Source organism: Octopus bimaculoides, chromosome 1, assembly GCF_001194135.2.
Source record: "Octopus bimaculoides isolate UCB-OBI-ISO-001 chromosome 1, ASM119413v2, whole genome shotgun sequence".
NCBI lineage: Eukaryota > Metazoa > Mollusca > Cephalopoda > Octopoda > Octopodidae > Octopus > Octopus bimaculoides.
This window is the reverse complement of record NC_068981.1, coordinates 87,892,280-87,911,766: the sequence shown is the minus strand read 5'-3', so window position 1 is coordinate 87,911,766 and position 19,487 is coordinate 87,892,280. Positions and strand designations below refer to the sequence as shown.

Below are 19,487 nucleotides of genomic sequence, written 5' to 3'. Positions count from 1 at the left end.
AAAAAAAAAAAAAAAAAAAGAAATTGAAGAATAAAAATTTGAAATTTTACAATTAGAAATAAAAAAAAACTCATTTTATTTCATATTTGTCATTTCTTCTGAAGCCATATGAAGGAGATCAAAACAAGTAGAAGAATTTTTTAAAATTAGATTTTCATAGTTATAGCAAATTCATTCACTCTATCAATTTGCAGATAAGGTACAGCTTAACACTATTGTAGTGGTAATGGAAATGAGATTCTTAAATATGAAGAAGGAAGCTTACAGCCTTCTATGACAGCCAACAAGCAACTGAGGGCTATTTTCAAAGCAGGCACATGCAAAGCAACTTGCAAAACAGAAGACCCAAAAGTTGGTTATTCAACAGCCATCCAACATTTATAGACTGGAAAGGCAGACTAGCTTATCAAATGGATGCCACACAACAATTACTGTTATGAAGTCTGCTCTGTACTTTCCTCGAATAAAAAATTAAACTAAAAAAATCCTGTTTTTAAAAATATATTGTAACATGGAAAAAAAAAGGGATTTGACCCAGGAGAAGCATCAAAAACTCTCTCAAACAAAAGGTGCGTCAAATAAAGGTCACTGTTTGATGGTCTGTTCACTACTATTTCTTAAATCCTAGTGAAAAACATCATAGCAGAGAAATATTACAAGAAAATTGATGACTCATTATAAAAAAAGGTTTTCAATAATCAAGCAGTAGTTCAAAATACTTTTGAAGAATCAATTGGTTCCAGAATTCTATGCTACAGGGATAAATAGGCTCCTTTCTTGTCAGCAAAAATATGTAGAGTTTAATGGTTATTGTTTTTGCACTTATCAGGTAGTAAGTAGATATTTAAAAAGTTATAAAATCTTGACAAGAGATAATAAAAATTTCACTTACGGTTTTGAAGATGAGGATGAATTTGAATCACTGTCTGTTTCCCGGTAGTTACCCCTCACTTTCTCCTGCTCTTCCTGGAAACAGAAGAAGGGATAATCAATTCTTTTTTTTTGGTTTGTATGATCAAGTTAATTTCTTAACTAGTATAATGCTTTACTAAAAATGATAAAATAGAAGTCAGAAAATCTACACCACAAAATCTTATAAAAGTTTTTCATACAATCTTAATTGTTAACCATTGCACTATAAAATAATGTGTATTTGAAAAAAAAAAATTAACAATGTCATTCTTTCTAAATTTACAATATTTTTGGGTTGTTTTTATATTTGTTTCTCTATGTTAGTATGGATCTAATATTAATTGTTTTACAATCCTTCTGTTACCAGCCATTAGTCATTTACAAGTAAGTCATCTCTTACTCCACATATTGAAATGCAAAGCCAGCAGGTGATTTGTTGACAGGGGAGATAACGACATTACTGCTTGTAACTCGGTGATTCTCAGAGAAGCACAAACGTAATCAGACAGGCACACAGTCATTTATATGAGACTCGTTTAGTTACCATGTTCCAAATCAACTCACAAGGTATTGGTTGGCCCAAGGCTGTATGAGAAAAGACTTGCCCAAGGTGCTGCACAGAGGGAAATGAACCCAAAACCATCACAAAGATAAAATAAATATCCCCTCTACAACTCATTATTGATAACTATTGCACAACAAACTTATAAACATTCTTTGACCTACCTACTTATTACCATTTTAATAGAATCTAATGACACAAATAAAAGCCTTCCACTGCTTATGAAAGGATCAAATGCCACTGTTTCCCAAAGAAGATAAAATCCAATTTGCAGCACACAGTTTAGTGGGACCAGTTTAGCCAGACAACATAGATATGTAGTACATACATTCAAGAACAAAAATTATTTAAGAATCCAAATTGCATACTTAACAAAATGACATAAAATTTATCCCAATTATACAGCAGAAATAACCAACCAAACAACAACAACAATTAAGAACAACCTTAAATACAACACTTACAATCATACGACTCCTGGCATCAGCACAAGGATGTAGTCAATTTGGCTAGTGTGTCTGCCAGAATGGTAGGTGACTGGCAGATTTTTAATAATGTAGTTTATCTAAGAGCACAATGCATTGTCAATATTGCATTTCAAAATTAGATTATCATCATCATCATCATTTAACATCTGTTGTCCATGCTGGCATGGGTTGGACAGTTTGACTGGGCTGGCACACTGGAAGGCTGCACCAAGCTCCAGTCTGATTTCGCATGGTTTTCTTTGGTTGGGTGCCTTTCTTAACGCCAACCACTCCGAGAGTGTAATGGGTGCTTTTATGTGCCACCAGCACAGGTGCCATTTGCATGAAACCAGGATTTGTGTGACACTGGTATCTGCCATGACTGCGATTTTGCCTGGTTTGATGGGTCTTCTTCTCAAGCACAACATAATGCCAAAGGCCTTGGTCATTGCCTCTGTGAGGCCCAACACTTGAAAGGAACTCAGCTACTTTGCCCATGAGGCCCAACATTCAAAAGATGTTCTTTACATGCCACCAGCACAGGTGCACTTGGCTTGACGGGTCTTCTCAAGCACATAATATTGCCAAAGGTCTCGGTCACCAGTCATTGTCTCTATGAGGTTCAAAGTTTGAAGATCATGCTTCACCACCTCATCCTATATCTTTCTGAGTATACCTCTACCACAGGCTCCTTCCACAGTTAGAGATCGGCACTTCTTTATACAGCTGTCCCTGTCCATATGCATCACATGATCATACCTGCACAGTCGTCTCTCTTGCACACCACATCTGATTCCTCTTATGCCTAACTTTTCTCTTAAGATGCTTACACACTGTTGAACATATACACTGACATTGCACATCCAGTGAAGCATACTGGCTTCATTTCTTCAAAGCCTATGCATGTCCTCAGCTGTCATAGCCCATGTTTTACAGCCATGCAGTGTAGCTGTTCATACACAGGCATCAAACAATCTGCCTTTCACTCTGAGAAAGAAACCCTTTGTTGCTAGCAGGGGTAGGAGCTCTTTGAACTTTGCCCAGCCTAATCTTATTCTCACAGTTATGTTCTCGGAGCATCCCCCTCCACTAACTTGGTCACGTAGATAACAGAAGCTATCTACTACCTCTAGCTTGCCCCACTGGCAGTTGATGGAGTCTATTTTCTGTTTATTTTCAGCGTTTATTGTACCTGTGCACCTTCCACATACAAAAGTTAGTTTCCCTGTTAACCTTCCTCTGATGTTGCTGCACCTTTTATGTGTCCAAAGCTGGATGCATCTTATGGAGTTTCTACCTACACCTTTTCTACAGATTGAGCAGGGCCATCTACCTGAAGGGATTTGTGACTTGTCTATGTAAAATAAATCTTACCTTTAAGGATTCCTGGAATGATGAGGCCTGGTATTGTGCATATTTAGCTACACAAGTATGGCCCCGACTACTTTCACAATACCAAAGGTTGTTTCCATACTGATCTTTGTTTTCATCAGGAGGTTGTTGACGCTAAAATATAGGAGTAAATTGGAAAAGTTTTTGGAATAAAATATTTCATATTTAAAACAGGCCCTTCTACTATTCACTCTTTCATTAGCCTTTGCTTGATTTGTGGGGCCAAATATTTTATAACAAGATATCTTCCTTAAAACTAATAATTTAACAATGACGTAAATGTGATACTCATTTTTAGTGACCTGTAATAAAATATTAATTTCCTAGGCACAAAATATACAGCCAATGGAAGTCTATATACAGTTTCCTTTGCTTTATATTCAAAAGAAAAGCAGCTGTAACATATGATGAGAAACTTGTCAAATAAGAATACCTGAAAGGAAAAGAAAGAAAGAATAAATTTCTTACTTGTGTTCGTACTTCAACACGATGGTCAGCATTAGCTTCAACTAAAGACTTTGTAGAAAATAAACCGAGATCTAAAATAAAAGAAATATAAATCCTTAGTTTTTCTATTCGGCTGTTGCCAGTACCGCCTGACTGGCTCCTGTAGGATTTTCGAGCGAGATCGTTGCCAGTGCCCCTGGACTGGCTTGCGCGGGTGGCACATAAAAGACACCATTTCGAGCGTGGCCGTTTTCGTGCGGGTGACACGTAAAAGCACCCACTACACTCTCTGAGTGGTTGGCGTTAGGAAGGGCATCCAGCTGTAGAAACTCTGCCAAATCAGACTGGAGCCTGGTGTTGCCATCCGGTTTCACCAGTCCTCAGTCAAATCGTCCAACCCATGCTAGCATGGAAAGCGGACGTTAAACGATGATGATGATGACAGCAAAGATAATTTTATCTTTATGTTTTGAAATGACTTCATATGCTTGTCATGAAGTTCCATATTTGCTAAGGGATCTAATGGATACGGAAGATTAAATAATTTTGAAGTACTGATTTTTGCAAAAAAATGACAAAAATGAGGTTCTGTTCAAAACACTATTGTGTCAGTATTACTAATAATCCAAAGAAAAAAAAAGTGGGCCAGCAAGAAAAGAGTTAAATTTCATTTATTGCCAGTAAAAGTTTGACTACATGGGAATGAAGAATGTGATGTATCTATTTTCTAACTGAAGCGTATCTATTCTCTAACTGAAGTATGATGTATCTATTTTCTAACTGAAGAATGTGATGTATCTATTTTCTAATGTTCATTTTGTGACTAAATTTAACAGAAAAATGAACCATTTAAATGATCAGTTCAGCTCAAGTTAAATATTCTATTAATTTAGTCATTGCATGCTTTCTTTTCAGGTACATGACACTGCTTTCCCTTATCCCAGGCCCACACCTCCCACACCATCAGAATTGGCACTCTCAACGTCGGCACACTGAAAGGTAGGTCTGGTGATATTGTTGAGATGCTTGAATGGAGGCGCATAGATTTGTGCTGCATCCAAGAAGTAAGGTGGAGAGGAGGTTCCGCGAGGTTCCTCACAGGCAGAGAACACAAGATTTTCTGGGCAGGGAACACTGACGGGGTCAGGGGCGTGGGAATACTTCTAGCAGAGAAATGAGTTGATAAGGTAATCGAGGTAGTCAGACTATGTGACAGAGTACTTAAGATTAGACTAGTGCTTCACCATAGGTTAGTTACCGTCATCTCAGCCTATGCCCCTCAACCGGAGCTACAGGATGGGTAGAAAGACAAATTCTACAACACCCTGTTGCAAACTACTTCATTGACGAATGACAGGGACCTTCTCTTTGTGGCTGGTGATTTCAATGGTCATGTTGGACAACATGCAGGGGGCTTCCATGGCGTACATGGAGGCTAGGGCTTCAGTTCCCGCAATGAGGAGGGAACCAGACTGCTAGAGTTCTGTGATGCAAACGATCTTATGGTTTGCAATACCGACATCAGGAAACCTGCCTGTTACCTAGTCACCTACCGTTCCGGCAGACACACTAGCCAAATCGACTACATTCTCGCCAGAAATAGGGAAAGAGGACGGCTTATAAATGCCAAAACCTCCCTGGCGAAGAATGTACCCCTCAACACATATTAGTAGTTAGCGACTTCGGGAAGTAGATTGCTGCTACTCATGTGTCATGCAGAATAGGCAAAAAACAAAAAGGAAGAAACTGTTGAAATTGCAACAAATTTTTCTACCTTTCCTGTGTTAAGCTGACAAAATGTGCATCTGGACCCTTGAGCCAGTGGTAATGCCAACATTGTTTGCCAATTTTGTTACTTCTGAAACTGTTGGTGAACCTATGCATCAATACTACTGCCCCACTAGACCTGAGCAAAGTTGTAACAGCAACTTCTCATGTTAAGGGACATGCAAGGTGCTTATTAAGATATGCAAAGCTATCAAAATATCAGCAGTTGTCACACAAATTATGGCGATCAACTAAGCTCTAAAATCCAAGATGCCAGAAAATTGGAATGGTTTCTTCTGTTCTGTCACACTTGCACTTAGGATCCTGACTGATAAAGTCTAGTATGTCAAGACTCAGAGGTAATGTCACTATTTTTTGCCCATCTTTGGTGAAGTATCTTTGCACATTCCAGCAACCCACTTATACTAAACTTAACAGTCTTCAGAAGATGCCACAAACGTCTCTGTGCTCACATCCACACAAAATTAATCAAGAGATACTGCAAAGACTGACATTGATAACACAGTCCACCAACCCACACTTGACACTTTAATTATACTCTGAAATACCAAGATACTCTAGCTAATATCAGAACAATTTAAGTCCTTGCATATCATATTTTTGCAACCATTTCCTGAGGAGAGGTTATTGTTGCTCTGAAATGTTTCCTGGTTAGTAGCAAAGGTGGTGTGGATAGCTTGTAGCCAGGTCACCTCAAACAAATAAATGGAATAAATGTTACATCTATGAATACAATAATCATAATTTTTGTTCACTTAAAATTCAGAAAGTTTCAGAAGTCAAAAATTGAACAAAAAAAATAGAAATATGGTATGCTCTAGAAAAACCTAAATAATGTTATCAGAACCTGCTTCTGTGCTATTTAATCCTTATTTTTACTTTATGCATCTGCTAATCCCTTTTCATATATTTTTTTAAAGAGATATGGATGATCACATTTCCATATTTATGGCTACACTCTTCATAATGCCTATAAATGTTAGCAAAATTAAATTCATCTAGGACAAACTGAGGAGAACAAAGTAAGGAAGTGCTAGAATACCTAGGAGAACAAAGCAAGGAAGTGCTAGAATACCGAGGGGAACAAAGTAAGGAAGTGCTATAATATTCTAAGTATCTGAAGTCACTTAAAGTGTTAGTTTAATAAAGCTTAAACCAACATTAAATTATATTTAATAATTGTTATACCTTAAGTAATAATTCTTTAACAATACATTAACCTCTAATTATCATTACATTTACCTCAATTAAGATGGTTATAATAAAACCATGTCATAATAATCAGAATAATTTAACTTACCTAATTTCAAAGCTCCTGCTAAACCACGGATCACCACGACAGGTTGTGTATAACAATATTGCTGTAACTCTGGAGAGAATGCATCACGCTTACTTTCCAACTATAATAGACAAACAATATAAGGCTAATAATGCGTCAAATGAAACACAAAACCATTAGTAAAAGAAGATAAAATACCTTTCCTTAAATGTGGTGTATGTTTCATGCAAACATTTTCTAATGGATAGTTATGCTAAATTGAATCAAGTAAGTACTGAGAGAATTTAAAATATAGAAATTGCAATGTGAGTAATAAAAAGGGAAGATTAAATAAAAGTAAGACCGAGTTTAGGAATATAATACTAAACTATAGTATTAATCACTGATTGATAGTTGTCCCCCCAAATGTTTTAAACTTATAAAAACAAGAAAGCTGTTAAATATAAACAGTACCTTCTTTTACTCCATAAAATTCAAGTGAAGACTGCATGAGTTGTTTTAGCTCTATTTAGACTCAGTAATTTCAGCTATCATGATAAACTAAATTCTGTCTGCTCTACTTTATTTTTGATGACCTTTTCCTTTGTATGGCCATAACACTCATAGGCATAACTTAGCCTTCTTATTGCTTACTAAGCCAATTATATTTACTTGACTGACTTGCATCAAATAATTGTTTATGAATAAATGCTTAGAAACGATCAAGATAGAAAATAGTTATAGTCTTAGAGAAGAGTACCAAGTTGCTTAGTTGTCATCACTTTTCATCAATTCAACCTAGCTTTGATACATATTCTCAGTTCTAATTCATTGCTCTTGTTTTTGTACTGGAATATCAAGACTATGTGTGAAGTTTTGATTGATTTTACTTTTAGATGTGTAATATACTCATTTAACTTAACACTAGTTTAAGAGTATCAATTTAGATTCTAGAAAAATATACTCATGGTGAAGGAGGAAAGCAGATTTCTTGCATTCTGAATTACCTCCATAAACAGCAAAAAGGCTTATCTAGTTTATTAATTAAAGATTTTAAACACAAAACAAGTACAGAGTAATTTTTTAAAGCAATAGATATATAACAAAAAATGCTGCAACTGCAACAAAATAATTGTAGCTGTTTAATTCATTAAAACTATAGGAATAAAAATTTGGACAAAGAAAGAAAAAAAGAAAATACAAATTTTAGTGAAAATTAAATTGAAAAACAATTTAAAAAGAAGCCTTACATAAACACTTGGTGTTGGAGGGTTAAGAGATTCTTTTGGCAGTGGTGGATATGGTGGGGATGCAGGTCGGGGCGGTCGTTCATCAAGAAAATAAGATGTGATACCATTTCTACCTATAAATGGAATTTTTTAAATAAAGCAAACATTAATATTTATCAATTGTAGCTACATGCAATTTATTGACTTTGAAAAGATGTATTTACTAGGGTGTGTTATCTAGTATATGGCAACAACTATTTGAAGGTTATTAATATTACAAAAGTAGTAAAAGAGATTACTGGTTTGTCAGCAATTGCTGTTTGAAATTGAAAATATAAGTGTTATGAACGATACTTTAAGAAATAAATAGAGTATGAAATTATACAGAACAGAGATAAACAACTTTATAAACCCAAATCAAATTTCCATGTTTGAAATTATGAGTTTATATTACTGCTTGCTTCAAAACGAAAAAGCTTAGTAATTTGTTTGTCTGCTGCATTTAATCTTGTAATATTTTGGTAAGAATAGAATTTTTACTGTTTGAAAAACAAAGTTTCTCATATTTTAGAAGTATTGATTTTATATACTGGGTCATCCCATAAATAATGCAGTGTTCTCAATTGCATGGACTAGAAGTCAGAGGGGGACAGGATAAACTACCTACATCAACTTCCTATAAAAGCAGGTGGTAATTTTACCTTTCTTATTCTTAGTGCAAGTTTTGAAGAGTGCTGTTCGATTTTAGCAGTTATTTTTTTCATTTTCTAAAATATAAAGTCTATTTTTTACAGGTACCCAAAGGATTTATTCTATAAATAACAAGATAAGATGTACATCTATCAGACGTTTGATGTATGAAAATAAAATCTAAATCATGAAGACAGAGATCTGATAGGACCAACAATAGAATGAGTACAGGATGTAAATGTGCAATATAAGTGTCATAAATAATAAAAACAGGAAAATAAGTAGACCAATGATGCTTGAATTGAGGAAATCAGGCTTTTGGATGTGAAGTTTTTCAGATAAATTGCTTAGAAATTTGCATTATTGTAGACTAAAAAAAACCACACCAACATAGGAAAGAGATATTGCACACATAATAATGACAACAACTAAAAATAAATCTCCATAAATATTCAATATTGTCTTAATATACAGATTTGAAAAGCAAAATATACTAAAAATCAAATGATACAACAAAAATATTTAAATAGTGTCATAAATAAAATTTTGACTTATATTGAATAAACTCTATCATTCAATATACTGCAATTTTAATTATCATCATCAACATCTTTTATTTTAAATATTTAAAGCAAGTAACTGATTTACTTACCTAAACCCTTACATGCTTCAAGGACCTCTCGTGCAGACATGTGTATTGATAAATTTAAGGCAGATTTAGGGGGGTTTAGATATCGGCACAGCAGTCTTGACTCAACCTTTGTATTAAGAGCTACAACAGGTTCACTTTTGGGAGTGTTTTCATGTGTCATTTTATCACTATTCTGTGACATACCTGCCAAGCTTGGCTTTTTAGTCTTGCCTTGCATATGAAGAACCTGAGATCTGGAATGTGGCTGACTGGATGAGTTATTGGAGGAAATGGCAGTGTTTCCAATAACAGCTGAAGCAGTTGTTGTGGCTCCACTTACAGAGGTAATATTTACATTGTTGCTTGGCTGTGTAGATTGGGAATTATCTGTAGTTCTTTTCTTCTCATATTTCTGATTGCTTCCTCCTTGTGAGATGTGTGAAAATAAGTCATCACTAACTCGGTTTTGTAGTAATGTATTCAGCTCCTCATCAGTAACATTTCTTGTCAACGCCACACTGTCTTTCGCTGCTGCTGCTGCTACTGAATCTGAGATCTGTTGAGATGAAGATGAAATAGTGTTTGATGTTTTTTTTACAAAACACCTTTCTACATTAACATCACATATATGGTCTTCTATAATACAAACTATTTGTTATGTCAGAGATGATAACATTACTGAACTATGTTTGGAAATGTTACCCTGAATGATTATTGGCGCTGATGACATTAATAGAATATTCTGCTTTGAGATACTGTGGAACCACCCCACTTTGAAATGCTTTAGTTTCTTTGTGAGATCTGAAGTTGTCTGTCTACTCCCATTTCTTGGGATAATGGATAATAACTTCAGAGATTCCATTGCTTATTGCAATTGGGCATTTAAATTCATTGTTGTATCTCTAACAGCATTTGAAGTGAAACTCAGAGTAAAAGACTGAAGATCACACAGTAATTTTAGGAAATGATGCTGGTCTCAGAGGGAAAAACATCTTCACCAGTACCAATCTAGAATGAATGAAAAGCACAAAAGAATTAACTAGGATAATTTTTGCTGTTTTGACAAAATTTGCGACAATATTAGGTAGGTGATTTTTTTTTTCTTGAGACAGGAGAGATGTTAGTCATCATTTATTACTTGGGAATTTGCTTTAATATTGCCAGAGATACAACTATAAAGAATTTATTTAAAAATTCCAATTCCAGATAGCATTGAAATTCATGTTGTTATAGTTTCCAAGTAGTGAGAAAACAATTTGGTAGTTAAAGAGCTGGATTCTTGTCGCTTGGGGTTATATGTTCAAATAAACCAAAGGAATTAAAGTGCTTGATTCATTTTACCTACCTACCAGAGAGAGAGAGAGAGAGAAAGAGAGAAAGAGAGAGAGAGAGAAAGAGAGAAAGAGAGAGAGAGAGAGAGAGAGAGAGAGAGAGAGAGAGAGAAAGAGAGAGAGAGAGAGAGAGAGAGAGATACAACACACACACACCAGTTACAATAATATAAAGGGCACGTCTAGCCTTATAATAAAACTGTCAAGTTTCAGGGACCCAAATGTAGATAATATATATTACAACCTCAATCACCACCATTTGTCTGTTTTACCATGCTTGCAAGGACAGATGTGTCTTCTCCAGCACTGTATGTTACCATTCACTAAAGCTCTTTGCCATCTCTTCATGAAGTTCTACGTCAAAGTCAGTCTTCACAACTTCTTTTCATATTTTACGAGATGTCTCTTCCACACATTCCATCCATTTTGAGTGCTTAGCACTTCTCTGTTATAACCAACTTTCTTTACACATACCACTTGCCCGTACTAGCACACTCTCTACTCTTGCACACAAGCGTTCTCATATTTTTATACAGATGTTTTGAACACTAACATTATATAACCAGCAAAGCATGCTCACTTCATTTCTCTCAAGCCTTTGTAATCTTTTACACTCAAAGTCCATGATTCACTGCTTTTCAGCATCACATTTTTGGCACACACATCATATAATCTGCTCTTCACTCTTAAAGTACCAACTACTTCTGAGGAAGTTGAAAACTCCCCAGAAGTAGTTGATAGCTTTTGTTATCTAGGTGTAGAGCCTTCAAGGTGAAAGTGGCTGAAAGTATCTATTTCAATATTGATTGCTTCTGTGTATCCCAAGTTTAACAATAGGTACACCTTATAGAATTTCTACCCATTTTTCTGTAGAGTATGGTCACTTCCTCTGACTTCTTTCCTGCTTATTGAAACTTTGTAGACTTCTTGATTCTAGGCTTTGCTTTCTTGTTTGAAATCTTTTCTCTAGATATTCTATAACATCCGCTCTTAAAACTATATCATCAGCATATACAAATTGCATGGAAAAACCAATCTTAAACTACTCTTTTATTGGTAATAGGATATAAGCAGGAAGGGGCTGAAATCTGACTGTGATAGATACTTGTCTTCATGCTAAATTTCTTGAACTCATTGCTACTATCATTTTGCTGACTACAACTTGTGTTTAAAGATAATCACTTATTCCTAGTTTCCATCAACATCTTATATTCACAGTAGTACAGGAAACTGCCAAACTTTGTTACTGTGTTATCATTTTGTTAATATCATTTTGTTTAGCTTTGGCATGGTATTTATGACTGAATACTCTTTTTATTGCCAATCATCTTACAACATGAAGTGAGTGGGTTTTACTGTGCCACTGGCACCAGAGAGGTTGACTGTCATTTCACAACTCTGACATAACAACAAGTATAGAGAAAGTTACCAGTGACATGTAAAGAAAATTCTTTGTCAACATGTAGCTAAACAGTTAAACATTCAAATCACAAAATACAAATAATGCAAACTGAAAAACAGGTACTAAAATTAAAATTACTCAATGTAAAGGAAAATTTGGAAGAAGTTTCGTTTAAATTTTAAATGAAAATGGCCAAGCTTCAGAAAACAGCTACAAGAAATTTTTTAAGAAAAATTCCTGTCAACAAGAATCAGCTGCTAGTTAAATAAATAAACAACACTTCCATTTGTAAACCTAGAAAAGCTCTAGGACAGTAATGAGCTCAAGTCCTGTTCGATTTGACCATGTCAAAAATGACAAGTCATGATTCAACCAATTCTGACTCAGCCATGACAAAATGAACAGATACATTATATATACTGTTGCATACATTCTTTATTTTCTGACTCAACTTTTGTCTGTTAAATCTGCATTTAATGTGAGTTTCAACAAGAACTTTGATATTCTTTGTAATTAGAGTATAGATATGTGCATGGTAACATGCCTTGTCTGTTTTTAACCCTCATACACTGTTTTATAACTGGTTTCTTTTTAACCAATCATTTATCAACAAAATCGAACACACATACACAAGGTATGTGTCGTTAGTTTGTGGGTTTGCTGTGGCTTTTAGGCATAATATATTCTCAATGTGCTTGGTGTAAAAAAACACCTGAAAGTAAGTCACAGCCAGGTGTTTTTTTACACCAGATGCATAGAGAATATATTCTCGTATACCTAAAAACCACAGCTGGCCCATGAACTAATACACATACTTTGTGTATGTGTGTTCGATTTTGTTTATATACATAGACACAAGAGTGGCTGTGTGGTAAGTAGTTTGCTTACCAACCACATGGTTCCGGGTTCATTCCCACTGCGTGGCACCTTGGGCAAATGCCTTCTACTATAGCCTCGGGCCGACCAAAGCCTTGTGAGCAGATTTAGTAAACAGAAACTGAAAGAAGCCCGTCATATATATGTGTGTGTGTGTGTGTGTGTGTCTATGTTTGTCTCCCCAACATTGCTTGACAACCGATGCTTGTGTGTTTATGTCCCCGTAACTTAGTGGTTTGGCAAAAGAGACCGATAGAATAAGTACTAGGCTTACAAAGAATAAGTCCTGGGATCGATTTGCTTGACTAAAGGCAGTGCTCCAGCATGGCCGCAGTCAAATGACTGAAACAAGTAAAAGAGTATACCTTGAGCTGCTTCTAATTCATATTTGAATCATTTATCAAAGGAAGCTAAGAATTTTGTTAACATTTCAAAGCAGCTGGTACTGGGTTACATTAAACTGATATTTGATATATTCACACCTATCTAGCTGTCTAAACTCTGATCAACATCCTTCTGACTGGGCCACACAGCAGTTTTATAGCTCTCATTTCTGCTGATACAACCTTAATGACTGGTATGCCCAGGCAAAAGTGTTCAAATCTACAAAAACTGGATTTGTGCTGCACTGTCAAAACAATTTGTCAATGCAAAGGTTATCAAGTTTCAAAAACTTCAGCTTCCAATCTCATGAAATGCAGTTTCTAGAATTGTGATACCTACAAAAGCATTCTATTTTGAAAGAATCCAATCTTTGATAGTGTGATACTTGAAGTTAACTTTTTATAAACAATAAATAAATAAATAGATAATTTACCCTTTTACGGGAAGCTGGGGTAGGAGTATATTTTTTCTTCTTAGCTTGTACAGCAGATGAACTAGGATCTATGTCCATGGCAGACTCTGTTAAAAGGGTGCTCGATGCCGTAGGTGACTTTGAAACAGGGTCTGATGCTGCTGAGCAATCAGACACCTGTTGCTGTGAAGAGAACAATAAAATTCAACAAAGTTCAATTATTTAGAATGAAAATAAAGAATATAATAAATAACTGGATAAAATATGGTTTTTAATAATTATTAAAAATTTTTGATTTGTACATTTGTGACAAAAAAATTCAAGGTTTAAAATACTGATTTTGACAAGACCAGTAATTTCAGGGGAGAGGATACGCTGACTGACTACATTGAGCCCAGTGCTTAACTGGTATTTACATGTTGAACCATTAATCCCTACACATTTCCCCCCTCTTAATCCTTTCTGTCAAAGAGTGTGTGCTAGAAACATCAAATACTTTTCCATTCTTCCCAAGCGTTAAACTAATACACCTGCTTGTTGTTCCTACACCTGTCTTTTGCTTTCTGTAAATTTGAACTATTTATATTATCTATCCTGAAAGGATGAAAGGTAAAGCTGACTTGAGTAGAATTTGAACCTGTAATGTAAGGATGGACGAAACATCACTAAGCATTTTGTCTGGTGTGCTAACAATTTTGCCAGTTTTCCACCTTCACCTTTCAAGATTTAAAATATTAATTACTTTTTATCAAGCACAAGGCATTTTTATTTTGTAAACAGAATGGACAGAGTTGCTTGTATTGGAACCTTATATATGAATGGTTCTTATTTCATTGATCACTGAAATATGAAAGGCAAAGTTAACCGTAAGAAGAGTGGTGTGAAACTCAAGATATTAAATCTTTTTAGTCAGGAGGAAAGGGCAGTGCCCATGACCCTTTACAGGGCCTCCAAGACTGATGGGAGGATAGAATGAAGATATCTTCAAACTGAAGCTCTGGCTGAAATGCTTGCAACAGAGGGGACATGACTAAAGGCATTCAAGATGATGTTAAACCAGTCAATGGATTAACTCTACCATTCAAGGTTACATTAAGATACAAGATAGTTGGACAATATCCATAGTCTCAATTAGTCACACTTGAGAATCCAGCCACAAAGTCTAATGATGGTTGCTTCTGATAAGACCCTATAGAAGAAGTGTCAGAAGGACTCTATCCCTCCTCTGCTAGGAGATAGATGGATGGATTAAAATTTGAAACCATTATTAAGAAAACTAATTATATACCAGTATAATCAGATTTTTTAATAATGGTTTCAAATTTTGGCACAGGGCCAGGAGCTTTGAGAAGAGGGGGAAGTCAATTACAACGACCCTAGTACTTGACTGGCACTTATTTTATTGACCCTGCAAAAGATGAAAGCAAAGTCAATCTCAGTGGAATTTGAACTCAGAACATAAAGACAAAATACCAGTAAGCATTTTGCCCAGTGTACTAACAATTCTGCCAACTCACACCTTAATTTTTTTTCAATAATAATAAATAATTAGGTTTTGATACATTGTATGAACTGTTGATCAGTTATAAATACTGATGGAAGTAAGTAAAAGAAAAAATTCTGCTACAAAAGAGCAGAAAAGAAAACTGAATTCAAAATTATCAACAATCATAATTTCTATTTGGTAATAGTGTATATTAGTGTATGTGTGTGTGTGTGTGTAAGCATTATCTCTTTATATTTTTTGTTACACTAAATGTCACATCTTTACTTTCTATTGTGTTACATGTACATAACTAATTTACACAATGCTAATTGTCCAGACCTCATAAAATGGAAAATGAGCATGACAAATTATGAAATTTTATCCAATTTAGAGTTGTCAAATAAAGAAAAAGCAAAAAAAAAGAATAAAGAAGGATATGGTATCTACGGAGAAATGTAAACTCATCATTCATAAAGTAAAACCTGCTTTATCTTTTTGATCAGTAAAAATAATAAATACCTACTTCATTAAAAAAAAAAAAAAAAAAAAAAAAACCATGACTGTTAATTTAATAATGAATTTATCTCAATGGCTACTCTGAAAAAGGCAAACTTTTTTAGTACACACTTTCTAAAACTAAATACAAATACTCCATACATGTGTAGCATTATTATATCTGCATCTACAGAGTCTTCCATTTTATACACTAGCATTGTTAGATAAAACTATTATATTTGTCAATTCATATCTAAACTCTGTAGGGTTTAGATATGAATTGACATTTCATTCTACAATAAATATTAAATCTAGAGGTAATCTAGGTCACATTTGCATCAGTTTAGTAATTAACATCCAGGTAATATATAAACAAAGGCCAAAAAAGTAAAAATACAATGAACTTGAATACAAATTTATTGTAACTGGCTGTGGAGGAGAGAAAAGAAGGAGGAAAATGGACATTTTCTAGGCTGGTCCTTCAGTCAAGAGAGAAGGAAAAAGCAGGGATAGGAAAAACTTGATACTGGGTGATAGATGTAACATGGTTCAATGGTAGACAGGAAGTAGTGAAGTAAGGAAGTTATTTTTAGTGACAAAGGGAGCATGGGGGTGGGTGGAGGTAAGGGAAATAACATGACAGGCATGGGTGGCAATAGTAAAAGCTTTCAAAAAGGAGAAGAAAAAAAAGACTACTCCATTACTTCCTATGTGTTAGTCAAGCGTGCTACATCTTTGACCCAACATCGTGTCTTATCTTATTTTCCTTTCATTTTTCTTTTCTTTTTGCCTTTCTTCTATCTTGATGAAGGACCAATGTCTGACATGAGGTGTCTTTCTTTTCTTTTCTTCACAGTGCAAATTACCTTGACTTTGTACTCTTCATTGTTATTTTCTTGTCTTGTCTCTCACCTGGATATTAATTAACTGTATTTTTGCTGTAGTTTCTTTTACAGCTATTTTGCTTTCAATCCATTCCCTGATCCTTCAACATTCAGATTATTCTATCAAATGTAATGCTTATTTATTTACATTGTTTTAAATTTATTGTTATCTCGTAGCTTTGAAGTTTTGATGATGTGATTGAGTATTTTTAGAATGACATGGTAGGGTAAGGTAGGAGAGGCCAGAGCTGGTTGGTTTGAACAAAAAACAGGTAGAATATTTGAACCAGATGTGGCCAGTTTAAATGCTAAAGGCTTAAACATCTGCATTTCCTATTTCATTGATATACAACATCAAGCACTAATTTGATTGTTTTATCAGTTGTATCTTTATTAAAGTAAAGGATATTATTCAATAATTGTAGCTAATTTTCACCCATCTTCCACACAGTTAAAGGGTGTTCCATCTTACTAAATAACAATAAATATATTTAGAATTCTTTCATGTAAAACTTATCTAAATACTGTTACACAAAGAAAAAAAAAAGTAAACATGCAATAAATTGTGAAATGTGAAGGGTTCTTAGTAACATTTTTTAAATTATGGAAGAACTTTAAAAAAATAAAGGATTTAAAATGACGGGGTGTAGGGAGAAAATAAAAAAAGGTGTAAATTACCAACCTGCTGCTGTGCGGCAGAGTTGGCTGCTTGTCGAGAAATAAGTTCAGCTGGAATTGGTAAACTCCAAGCTTCTTCTAAACTAGGTAGGGTTTTAGGTCTGGAAAAAAAAAAAGTTAAAAATGGATTTAGTATAGAGATTACTTTGAATAAAGGATATTTGGCCTCTTAACCTAAATTAGGTGTAGAAAACCTAGTTAGCAAACAACTCATTTATATATACTTCAAATAGAGCTAAAAAGAAACAAAAATGTAAACTATATTAAAACACTAGCACATAATTGCATTTCAAAACTAAAATATGCCTGAAAACATATTTATCTTCTATTCATTATGCAACTGTCCTAATTCACTAATGCATCTAATTCATACTAGAGATAGTTTAAAAAACATTTACAAATATTTTTGAATTATATATAAGTATGAATTCGGCTATGATGCAGAACTAGCTCAAACCAATCACTTATGTTCAAAATCGCAGACTTTTAAAAAACTATTTCTTCATAAGACATTTCCATATTTTGTTGAAGCTAATGTTCCAACAATGGTTCAAATTTGTAGTGGGGAATGTAGTTGATTGAACTGACTAGACTGCTACTTATTTTATTGACCTTGAAGGAATAAAAGGTAAAATGGGAAAAGCAGAATTTTAACTCAAAACACAGAGGGGAAGAAATTAAATATTGTAAGTCATTTAGCTGGACACTACTAATTTTGCAAAATCATTGCTTTTGGTTTCCAAATACAATCACATAAACATAAAATAAAAGTGATATCTGCTTCGTAATAACTAAGAATAATATTTTGTATAATAAAAGCATTTTATCTATTCAAACATTTTCAAGTCATACAAATAATAAAAACTGGTTCATTCCTATTGCAACTTAGCAAAACTAAATGCTATTCAAAGAGAATACAAAATAACATCAAATAACTTGCTGTCTTTGTAGTACTAACAAAAATTGACACAAATTTATATTTAAAATATGAGACAGACTGTTAACTTAAAAATATGATGCAGACTGTCATAAAAACATATTCTACTCCTTTTACTGAAACACTTAATAGAGAAACTAAAATAAGTCATTCAATAAGAATCAATGCAAGAAATAAAATTGCATTATATTGATTCATCTAAATAAAAAAGAAAAACCTGCCTAACTTTGCTATTTCTCATTTCAAACTTATTTTAGAAGTAACCTTTAGATGAATGTTGTTTTAAATATGTTTGTGAAATAATCAGAAAGTTGAAAAGTTATATTTAATAGGGAAAAGAATATCCAAGACACCCATCTTTTCAAGTATAATGATTTGAGATAGAAAATCTAATCTGCTTCAAATCAACAAGTTCTCTAATCCAGACAACATTCCATCCAGTTTTCTCAAATATTTTTGCTTCAGAAATGGCTCCTATACCAAACTCTTGGTTCTACACTGACCTTTGAAACACACTACAATGTGTTCTAGTGAAAGAAAAGGAAACTTCTCAAATCCTACCAACTATCATCCTATTGCACTCACTTTCAAAATCTTTAAAGTAATGGAAACAGCCATTAGTGAAGACTTCAAAGAACTTGAATTTCTCTCTCCTCACATATTAACTACCAGGACAGTTTCTGTAAAACTGGATCCACTGGTGACCTATTCGCATCCATCACTCATCAGTGGATTTTTGCTTAGGAGAAATTTGGTGAAAACAATGTGGTTATCCTTAACATCGGCAAAGCTTTCAAGCATGTCTGACATGTGAATCTCTGGTGAAAATAACCTGCTTTGAGCTCCTTCCATCGCTTGAGATTAATTTGGTATAGAATGACTTACAGACAGACTCTAACCTCATCACTCTGCTTTTCTATTGTAACTATAATGGCTACTGCTCTTTGGAGCTGGCTGGGCTCATGTCTCAATATGCAGGCATTCCAACTCACTCTTATATCCACCTACCACTCCATGCTTTGCACTGATCACTACACCCAGTTCACCCTTCCCAGTATGCCAACCCCCTAGAATTCTTTCTCTGTTCTTATCTTTCCAACAATTGATGATTTGCAAAGGCTCAAGAAGAATATTAATGGCATCAATACTACTTCAGTAGAAAAGCTTGTGAAGGCCATGCATATTACCTCTTCTACTAAACCCAGCATGTGTATATGTGTATATAT

The 19,487-nt window shown here is 34.4% G+C and overlaps 1 protein-coding gene across 3 annotated transcripts in view; it reads right to left on the bottom strand.

Moving 5' to 3' along the window:
* LOC106880021 (lysine-specific demethylase 6A) overlaps positions 1 to 19,487 on the bottom strand; it is a 168,017-nt gene that overhangs the window by 18,340 nt on the left and 130,190 nt on the right. For all 3 annotated transcript variants that reach the window (XM_052968091.1, XM_052968094.1, XM_052968099.1), the window contains 8 exons: positions 17,329 to 17,425; positions 13,803 to 13,964; positions 9,398 to 9,932; positions 8,077 to 8,189; positions 6,869 to 6,968; positions 3,802 to 3,872; positions 3,316 to 3,447; positions 893 to 966 (listed from right to left, as the gene is read on the bottom strand). In XM_052968091.1, the coding sequence (XP_052824051.1) occupies positions 893 to 966; positions 3,316 to 3,447; positions 3,802 to 3,872; positions 6,869 to 6,968; positions 8,077 to 8,189; positions 9,398 to 9,932; positions 13,803 to 13,964; positions 17,329 to 17,425 (1,284 nt within the window). The remainder of the gene's footprint in view (positions 1 to 892; positions 967 to 3,315; positions 3,448 to 3,801; positions 3,873 to 6,868; positions 6,969 to 8,076; positions 8,190 to 9,397; positions 9,933 to 13,802; positions 13,965 to 17,328; positions 17,426 to 19,487) is intronic.